Source organism: Astatotilapia calliptera, chromosome 9 (assembly GCF_964374335.1).
Source record: "Astatotilapia calliptera chromosome 9, fAstCal68.1, whole genome shotgun sequence".
NCBI classification, from domain to species: Eukaryota; Metazoa; Chordata; class Actinopteri; order Cichliformes; family Cichlidae; genus Astatotilapia; species Astatotilapia calliptera.
This window is the reverse complement of record NC_137430.1, coordinates 3,948,438-3,958,289: the sequence shown is the minus strand read 5'-3', so window position 1 is coordinate 3,958,289 and position 9,852 is coordinate 3,948,438. Positions and strand designations below refer to the sequence as shown.

Below are 9,852 nucleotides of genomic sequence, written 5' to 3'. Positions count from 1 at the left end.
CTCTGTCTCAAAGTTTGATCCCTATCTGATGCCTCGTATTGATGAACTTTTGGAAAGGCTGGGGAGAAGTAAGTACATACACCACTCTTGACCTAAGCAAGGGTTACTGGCAGGTGGCCCTAGCTCCAGAGGCAAAGGAACTAACAGCCTTCAAAACCCTGTTTGGGCTGTTTCAGGTGAGGGTGATGTCTGTTGGTCTCCAGGGGGCACCAGTAATGTTTCAGCAGCTGATGGATCAGGTCTTGATGGATGTGTCAGACTTCACTGCAGCATACTTAGATGATGTAATGATATTTAGCCAGACCTGGGAGGAGCATGTGGCTCACCTGCGACACGTTCTGAAGCTGGTCAAATCTGCTGGTTTTACTATCAATCCTCACAGTTGTAAGATCGCACAAAGCCAGGTGGAGTACCTTGGATATGTGATTGGACATGGACAGGTGAAGCCTGTAGTGGGGAAAATGGAAGCAATCCATGCATATCCAGTACCTACAACAAAGAGGATGGTGTGGGCATTTATAGGCTTAGTGGGATGGTACAGTAAATTCATCTTCCACTTTGCAGAGAGGACAGCACCTGTCACTGACTTGACAAAAGCGTTGGCACCAAATCAGGTCAAGTGGACAAAAGACTGTGACAGAGCTTTCAATGACCTTAAGTCAGCCATCATGAATGACTCTGTTCTACATAGCCAGATTTCAATCAGCCTTCCACACTGCAGACAGATGCCTCTGGAGTGTGGCATAGGAGCTGAACTGCTGCAGGAGGTGGAGGGCGAAAGGCGTTCAGTTGTTTGCCTCAGCAGGAAGCTTCAGGAAAAAGAATCTAGATACTCCACTGTAGTAAAGGAGTGTCTTGCATGGAGGAGCTGCATGGCTCTAACACGTTAACGAGCTAACCGTGCTAACGAGCTAACAGCACTAACACGTTGACGCCGTACAGCCCCTCGCACGGGGCGATCCGCGTTAACTTGCTAACGGAGATTTCCCAAGTGAGTATGGGAAACGTGATGCTAGCATTGCAGATATTGTATGTATGGCAGTGATGTTTCGTCAGGACAAGCAAGGCCAGCACTGCTTGCTTGTCAAAACTAATAATGGACATGAATGAAATTTGTACCATGAAAAAAACAAAAACTTTGACAATAATGGAGAGTGGACAGCAGCTCTGATCATGTCCGATTCAATCGACTGGGCAAGCTAACCAGGTGCAGGTCCAGCTGCATTTTCAGATTAGAAACCAATGAGAGTGTCTAAATCTAATACCTTTAAACAGCTGTTTCACCAGCACTCTACTATACTCCGATTAATATTTTTAATCATACCTGTAGATATTGAAAGGGTTTGTTTTGAAATAGATTTCAAAACAATCAAGCTGTAGGCCTGTGTTTCTGACCATATGAACAACAGTTTTTTCAAACACACGGGTTCTTAACCAATACATTTTTTAATTTTAATATTAAAAAATTTAATATTTACAATTCTTCAGCCAGGATAGGAGAGCAGAAAGGTGAAGCTGTCGATGTATATTTCAGATAAGCAGTACAAACTATGTTTTAATCTGATCTAGTGAAGGAAGCTGTTGAAGCTGTGTGAATCAGGAGAAGAGGGGATCGTCTCTGATAAACTTTCTGTAAAACTCACCACACACCGCTGATGTATACTGCTTGTAAAAAAATCACATCAGCAATTTAAAAATGTTTGGAAGTGAAGTTTATTATGTGCAGAACAACATGAAGAAATGCATGGTCATAAACAGGTTTCTTTACTTAAGTACGTTGTGTTTACTAATACAAAAGAAATGAACATTAAGTATCCATTAATTACCCTTTCTAACTACAATCTGTTTCCTTTCATTCTAAATTTGGCTTAATTTTAAAAACTGAATAAATTGACAAAAATGAATAATTTTATACACACTGATTGGCTTTCGAAAACCACCAGGTGGGTGGGGCCTCCGCGAGAGCGTTGTGCCTGAGATGACCAAATCAAAAACATCAAATAGCCCGGTGTAGAGAAAAACCAGAATCAGTGTGTTTAGATCAGTCTGAAGGCTGACCTCGAATAGGTTATTTGTACATAACGTACCTCATTATTTAAAACTATTGTGAGGTTGTAATGTAATATAATATCTATAGATTACTTTTTTTTAAACGTAACAGATTTTTGGATCATCTCTTATTCTACAGTCATGTGTTCATTTGTTCATTCCTACTTAAATTTTACTTTCTGAATGCACTCTTGCAAAGTCTTTTTCTGTAACAAGTAAAGATCTGTCAATATGTTGCTCTTAAATATAAATCCAGTATTTATAGTTCTCAAAGCTGAAGTTTCTCAGCTTCATCAGTAATGGAGCTGAACTCTGACCATAAGAGGGCAGCCATGGTCAGAATAAAACAAAAATAAACCTTTTAAAGCTTATATACCATCTTTCATAAGGCTATGTACAGAATATACAGAGAACAAATATTTTCCTTAGGGACAATATCATTTGTTACATAACTTGGTGGCAAACTAGGTTTGTGGTTGATAGCAGACAATTTGTACACCAGGAGCTACATGAAATAAAATTTAAAAATCTTCTGCAATTAGATTTTTGGTTTAAGGACTTTGGCTCGAATAATGAAGATATAGAAGTTTGAGTCCTAGATGCTAGTTCCTGGAAACCGAAAGTTTCACTCTTGATGAACTCATCCCTTCCTTCAGTTGGTTGTAAAACCATGACTTGCTCGTTCATCCATTCACTTCTGCTTATCCTTTTCAGGGTCATGGGGGGCGCTGGAGCCTATCCCAGCTGTCGTAGGGCGAGAGGCAGGGTACACCCTGGACAGGTCACAGGGCTAACACAGAGACAGGACACAACCAATTGCACTCACATTCACACCTATGGGCAATTTAGTGCTTCCAATTAACCTATCCCCACTAATTGCAAGTCTCTGGACTGTGGTGGAAGCGGGAGTACCCGGGGAGAACTGGTGGAACTGAACTCAGGATCTTCTTGCCGTGCGGCAACAGTGCTAACCACCGTGCCATGGTGCCCGGGCTGACCTGTTATTCCCAGGCAGTCTCCCATCCAAGCACTAACCAAGCCCAACCTTGCTTAGCTTGCGAAATCAGACGAGTGCTCAGGGTGGTATGGCCGCAAGCTGGTTCGCTAAATATCCCTATAATCATTTGGTGTCGTTTTTGTGTTCACGTAGCTTCTGCTGTTTTGACTAACAGACATATGCCTCTTTAACTTTGGGAAGTGTTTCACCAGCAGATGCCTGAAGTGGTTCTGGAATTTCTTCCCAACAAAAGTATAGAATACAGGACTGATACAAAAGTAAAAGTAGGCAATGGTGCGAGTAATTTGAAGTGCATAACCCAGTTTCTGTTTGTCCTCACACTCACTCTTAACTTCATTGTTAATGTTCATCAAGTGTACAACGTTGAAAGGAGTCCAGCACATGAAAAACAACAGCACAATGATGAAGATGAGCCTGACTGTCTTGAATTTGCTTGCAATCCTGGATGACATAACAGTGATTGCAATCCTACTGTAGCAGTAGAAAATAACAATCAGTGGGAAAATCAAGAAAACACTCAGCTGAAGGTAAAACCCAGATTTTCTCAGCTTGTCCATATCGACATAGGTAAGGTTTCGAGGGTACTCCTCACAAAAAGTTTTGTTATCAAGACTAGAAAAGAAACTACTATAGATAATCATTGGTCTGATACATGCTAACCCACTGACTAGCCACACAACAGTGCAGGAGATTCCTGCATACTTTCGATTTCTCACTTGTGAGTCATTCAACGGGTACAGAATTGCAAGGTACCGATCAAAGGTCAGAAGGGCTAGAAAGAGTACAGAGCTGTAAAAACCCAGATAGTAGACAGTACTAACAATCTTGCACATAACTTCGCCAAAGATCCAGTTAGAGAGCTGCATGTAGACTGCCATGAAAGGAAGGCTGATCATGAAGATCAGGGAGGACATCACAAGGTTCAGCAGCAAGATGTTGGTCACAGTGGTCAGCTGATCAAACCTAGAAAGCAGTCAACATAAAAAGATTCACAGGTCAGTCATCATGAAACAATCTAACCTCAGGTGTTTTCCAGGTAACAGAGATCAGTGGAACCTTCAGTGAAGTAAATCAGCACATATTTAAAATCAGTGGCATTTCTGGATGTCATCATTACCATGGAGTCTGAGCAGAGATATTAAATTATAAAATAATATTTTGGAATGCACAAATACAATTAGTGGAAAGTACATTGACTTCTTGGTAGGACAGCACCTTCTAAGCTTCTGCTGCTGTGCCCCTGACAAGCATGTTAGAGAGTCCACAGATGTACCCTCAGTAAGAAAATGTCTTGAAAGTTTATTTTGTGACCCAGAAAGAGTAATATTTCAAACTCTTTCGCCATGCTCCTCCGCCATTGGCGCTTTTAAAATGTATTGTTATATTATATTAGAAAACCAATAACAACATTATCATCCTTCTGGCAGACAAGAGTAGATGCACGGCTTTGCTAAACCAGAAAGAGTATCACAAGAAAAACATTGTCACCGGTCAGTAGCAAAGATACTTATGACCTTCAGGCAGAAACATGGGTGTGCCAAGGATTCCCCAGTTTCACCCATTGTGGCCAACTTGTACATGAAGAACCAATGACTGAACCAATGACTCAAGTCATTGGTTCAAGTACGTGGATGACACCTGGGTGAAAATCAAATCTCAGCATGTACCACAATTCACTGATCACGATGAAATGAAGAGTTCAAGCTAAACGCAGAACAAAAATCCAGAGTTTAATACTCAAAGAAGACCTGCAGGCCATTTGTGGCATTAACAAAGCACTAAAAACAACAAAACAATACAAAAATCCTAAAAAACCAAAGTAATGACACACTTGATGCAGACGAGTCAAAGAGCAGAAGTCAAGTACAAGCTGCAGTCATAAACAGGAAATCAAAAAGAAGCAACAGTAGGAGGCACTGGAAAGTGTGAGTACAGAGACAATCTGAAGACTGGGGATACTGCTGCACATATGAACATACACAAGGGTCAGTGATTAACTGACTCAACGCAGGTGTGACAAACAAAGCAAGGGACCTGGAGCGCGTCTCAGATGACATATGACAAGAGGTGGGGTACACTACAGAGGTGGATGGTTAATCAATTAACTCTGTCTACTGCAAACTAGTTCTATTAAAACTTTGTAGATTTCTCAGAACTCTACGATGGAAAAAGGTCATGCCATTTGAGTTCAGCTTTACCCTTTTTCAGAATGTTGAGCACATCAGCGTAAGAAGTATTGCATCTAGTGCCTGCCATACAAACCTGGCTTTTATCGTGTTGCATCAGTTGGAAAGAGAGGTGTAACACAAAGTGAGTTTAGACTCAGCAAAAACCACTAGTCATGAAAACTGTTGTCTTTTTACCTCAGAACCTTCACCATGGTAAAGATAACGCACGTAATCTTAGTAGGTGGTTTTGTTCAAAGCTTTAGCTTAAAATTAGCTGTCAGTGTCACGTTTTCACCAATTCTAAACATGTTTTCAGGCCAGTGTAGATTCTCTACTGGAAGACTGTATTTTATATGTGCAAGTCATTAAGCTGTATCTCAGTAACATCATGAAACAGGCCCAGCTGTAGAGTTACTGCAAACCGTGCATATCTATATAAGATATACTCAGTTGGTATGCAGAAACTATAATCTGTAATCTGTTGCTATGTCTTATGTAACGGTGCTGGAACTGCAGCTAGTAGAACACAGTAAACACACTAAAGTGGTTTTTCACATTATCTTAATTAGGCTATGGGACAGTATCCTTTAATGTATCTAGTTTAAAGTTTCAGAGCTGCAATGTGCAACTATCATGTTGGAAATAAACAGCATCACAAAGATGAATAATTCTATTCAGGTGCAATATTTTGCGTTATAGAAACAATGCTGAATTTTAAGGTTATTATGTTCTTTATTAATTTTATTTTTATTAATAAAATGTATTTTTCTTCAGCTTCAGAAATTGTCACTGACTGGAGTAAGTGGGATGGTTTGAAATCCCCCTTCCTACGTGCATTTGCACAGAGCCTGAAGCAGGAAACTTACTTAGCCCTTATCTCTGACTGGGGTTTGAGGTTTTGTCAAGCTACTGCACCAGCGTTAGTTTCATTGATCATTTTTGTTAACAACCTTTTTTTTCTGATGAAAACAAAACGATAACTAAGTAAAAACTATGATGAAATGTAATGCCACTTTCATCGACGAACAAAAATGAGATCAGCATATTCTGAAGAGATAAGAATCAAAATGATCACTGTTTCTCATGAAAGCACAACAAAATGTCAACACCTGGGAGGAAGAGATGTGTTGACATGTGGATGCATACACACAGGTGAGCTGACTAACTGAATATATGGAAAGATCAGGTTTTCCATCACTGAATCTTTTTCCTCCCCTGATGGCGCTGATATATCCCAACAATGTCATCATTCATTATCCCTGATAAGGATCAGCGGATGGATGGATCTGAAAAAGTGTTTCAGAGAGCATGAGATGTTGTCATGCATGGATGGTCCACCGTGTAGTCAAAGGTGCATCATCACCAACAAAAGATCTTGGCAAAAAATTATTAAAACTCTGAACATAAATAAAGGTGACACTGCTGTACGTATGGAAACAATACGACACCAAATACATGCTGACAGAGCTAAAGGTTGGCTAATACTCTTAGTTTTACTGATTTTAACTAAAAACATAAATTTAAAAGAAGAGCAAGGCACACTTATCACAAATTTTTAAAGCTATTAAAATTATGACGGCTTAATTTGACTGGTTAATATATTTGGTTTGGTTGCTGTTGTTGGATTCCACTGTAAGCCTCTGCTACAAAGCAGGCAGGTGAAATCATTTTAGAGTTAATCTTGAGGTTTCAGTGTTTCAAAGGCAGTTTGCTGTTTACTGGTGTACTTCACCATGGTAAATTATGCCGCAGCCTGTTCTTGAACACGTTTGGCCTGCAGGTGTTTGTTGACCTAATTTGAGATTTGCAAATAGTCTACGTCTTTGAGTTTTGGTTTTAGATTCATTAGTTTTTGCTGTCCAAATGTTAACCACCACTCAGGCTGCAGCTGAGCTCAACAATGCCAAAACGTTCTTACGTACACAATCAAATGTTAACTCAATGACATAAGCAATGGTTATTTGGCACTATGGCCTTTTAGTGATAGAACTGTAATACTGGTTAATACTGGTTACTAGTTAATAGGCTTATTAACTAGTCTATTCTTGCTACCTTTCCTTTCTCGCTTCACATACATTTAAATACTTTTCCACTCACACAAAGAGCTGCCGCTTTGCCTTTAAAGCCTCGTACAGCAAATGCCTGCATTCTTGTTTGACATTGTATTTAGGCTTTGATTTACTGGGAGCTCTATTTTGTATTTTATGTTTAAGTCAGCTCCTTTTTAGTGTAAATCTTTCACTTTCCAATATATGTGAATATATCTCTTATCTTACCGTCTTAAAATCAGTTACACTGCTAGATCTATTTATGTACCTAATTGGTCAGAATGTCCCACCTTTCATATGAACGTGTTCACAGATTCAGGACTGACTAATTAAGCTGATAATCACCTTTGTATGAGCTGATTGCTGATGTTGAACTAGTTTTACTGTAGGACAGATCCGACATCTCCACTGGGTTCATTTTATTTTCACACCTATAACTTTCATGAAATGGTGCAACAAGCCACTTTTAACTTGCACTGAAGCATAACCATCACAGACTTGTCATATTTTTACATTGTTGTTTTCATGAACTCTACAGTATTCGTGTAATAAGAAAAGGCTGAATGTGGCTGTACTCTAAGACACGGCAACTCTTTTCCCTCGTACATCTTATGAAGAACCCAGTCGAGAACTTTACCAGACTAGACCACAGGTGTTGCTAAATCAGTCAGCATTACCATCTTAGGAATTACAGCTTAAATTTTCACCTAAAAGTAATGTGAGTCACAGCAGGGATGGGAATTCCGGCTCGTTTTAGAGAACCGGCTCTCTCGCTAAAAAGAGCCGGCTCTTTCGGCTCCCGAGCCGCTCAATAAGTTGTTTTATTGCTTGAATTAATTTATTATCAACAACAATATAAAATAGAATTCAGTGCACGAATAAACTTCCTGAATCCTTTATCATCCACAACTGAAAACGCTTGGATATCAAGTGCAATCATTGGCGGGTCTTCATTCACTGAGTTCTCATGAGAACTCACAGAGTCTCATAGAGCTCTGGGTTGGTTTAGGTGGTTGTGGTGGTATATGCATGATGCTGTAGATACTGCAGCAAAAGCAGCAGCAACGGTTGCAGTAGACACGCTGGCACCTTCATTACTGACTGATTAACTGACTGTGTTTTATCGTCCCATTGCACTGATGGGTGGACAGTTCTCAGGTGTCTGTGCAGGTTGAGAGAGGGTGACCGACCCGCCACAAGTCTCAAGAGTTAAATCAGTAGAAATTCATTCAAGATCTTTTATTTAATGCCAACACTGCAGAGAACAAAATAATCCAGCTTTGTTAGACTAACTTACCGACAGATGATGATGAGGACTATCCCGTTGCAAATGACACTGAAGGCAAACATGAAGTAGTAAAGGATGGACAGCAGCGCTCCCAGTTTGTTGTCATTGTCCCTGGTGCATGGTACAGCTTCTGTATATTCGCTGTAGTCATAATCCGGGTCAGTCGTATATTCCATCTTTGTGTCAAATGCTTAAAGGAAAGTCTGACAAACAGAAATGTAAGAAAACACCGTTTACAATACATTCAGAATGACGTGAAAATTAGAAAACGATCAAGTCTTAACCCTTGAAAAAAAAGCCAGAAAATCCTTATTCTTTGGAACTGAGATGTTTATTAACCTCTTAAGCCCCAACGCCCCCTGATACGGGGGCAAAAGCAGGAGATCAGGTAGGCTTGGGGCTTAAGAGGTTAACCCTTATAACAAAATCCACAAACTTGTTTTTGCTAGATCGTGTTATGTATGATATATTTTTAATTATATATTTTTTGTATTGCATGTGAGACATTGGGGGGAGTTTTGCAACTTTTATTTAACATTGCTGTTAACAAAGTTTTGTCCATAACATTTTGAAACAATTTGATGAGATATATGTCTCAGAAACTCATGTACCAAATATGATACAGAGGGCATTATAGGGTTAACTCTATTTGGAATGATATAAGAAGGTGAAGCTTTAAAATAAAAAGACAGGGAGCCTGAGGAATGAAAGCAAATGTAAGCATGAACTGACTTACTGTCTGTCCTATTTCTTCTGCTGCTGTCCGACTCTGATGATAGAGTTTGGTTATCTGTGTTTAAGTTACCAACACCAGAGGAAGTTACATTATCTGCCTTCAGGGAGGAGCTGTTGTCAATTGTGCTCAAAGCAGCAGAGCAGGGTGTTCTGTTTATGACGTGACATGAAAGCCACAGCAGGGACTGAGAAGACTTCAAAGGATCGGGTCATGAGGTGGCAAAATGATCAAGCTTGTTTGATATACAACTGGAACAGAAGTGACCCACACAAGGTAGAGCAGTATTCTAATGAGACTCTGCTAATGTGTGTTCAAGAAGCTCCCGTACTTTGGAACAATTCCCACCCCATTTCCATAGTCGAGCACTTCTCCTGTGTTTAGACTAAAAACTGCACTGCAAAAACACAATGCATGTGAGCTGCACTGGTGATGTAATTTTGCTTCAGGAACCTTGGAGTAAAGTACGATTAATTGTAACCCTGGTCCCACGTAGCTATGGTCAAAGCTAGACTGCGTAGTACAACGAGACTGGGCCTGGGTTCGTT

At 40.0% G+C, this 9,852-nt stretch overlaps 1 protein-coding gene across 1 annotated transcript; it reads right to left on the bottom strand.

The window, feature by feature from the left end:
* Positions 1-1,695: 1,695 nt before the first annotated feature.
* LOC113029344 (C-C chemokine receptor type 3-like) lies at positions 1,696-9,421 on the bottom strand. The gene is made up of 3 exons (XM_026180176.2): positions 9,308-9,421; positions 8,581-8,774; positions 1,696-4,030 (listed from the first exon to the last, which is right to left on the bottom strand). Exons 2-3 carry the CDS (start codon positions 8,745-8,747, stop codon positions 3,154-3,156), a joined length of 1,044 nt encoding a protein of 347 aa, XP_026035961.1. The 5' UTR covers positions 8,748-8,774; positions 9,308-9,421; the 3' UTR covers positions 1,696-3,153.
* Between the last annotated feature and the right edge of the window lie 431 nt (positions 9,422-9,852).

What these genes read in the sequence shown, in the direction of transcription:
- LOC113029344 (XM_026180176.2), bottom strand. Translation starts at nt 8,747, where the DNA reads ATGGAATATACGACTGACCCGGATTATGACTACAGCGAATATACAGAA. An exon ending in GTCCTCATCATCATCTGTCG is followed by an intron (nt 4,031 to 8,580) that starts GTAAGTTAGTCT and finishes ACTGCTTTCTAG; the next exon opens with GTTTGATCAGCTGACCACTG.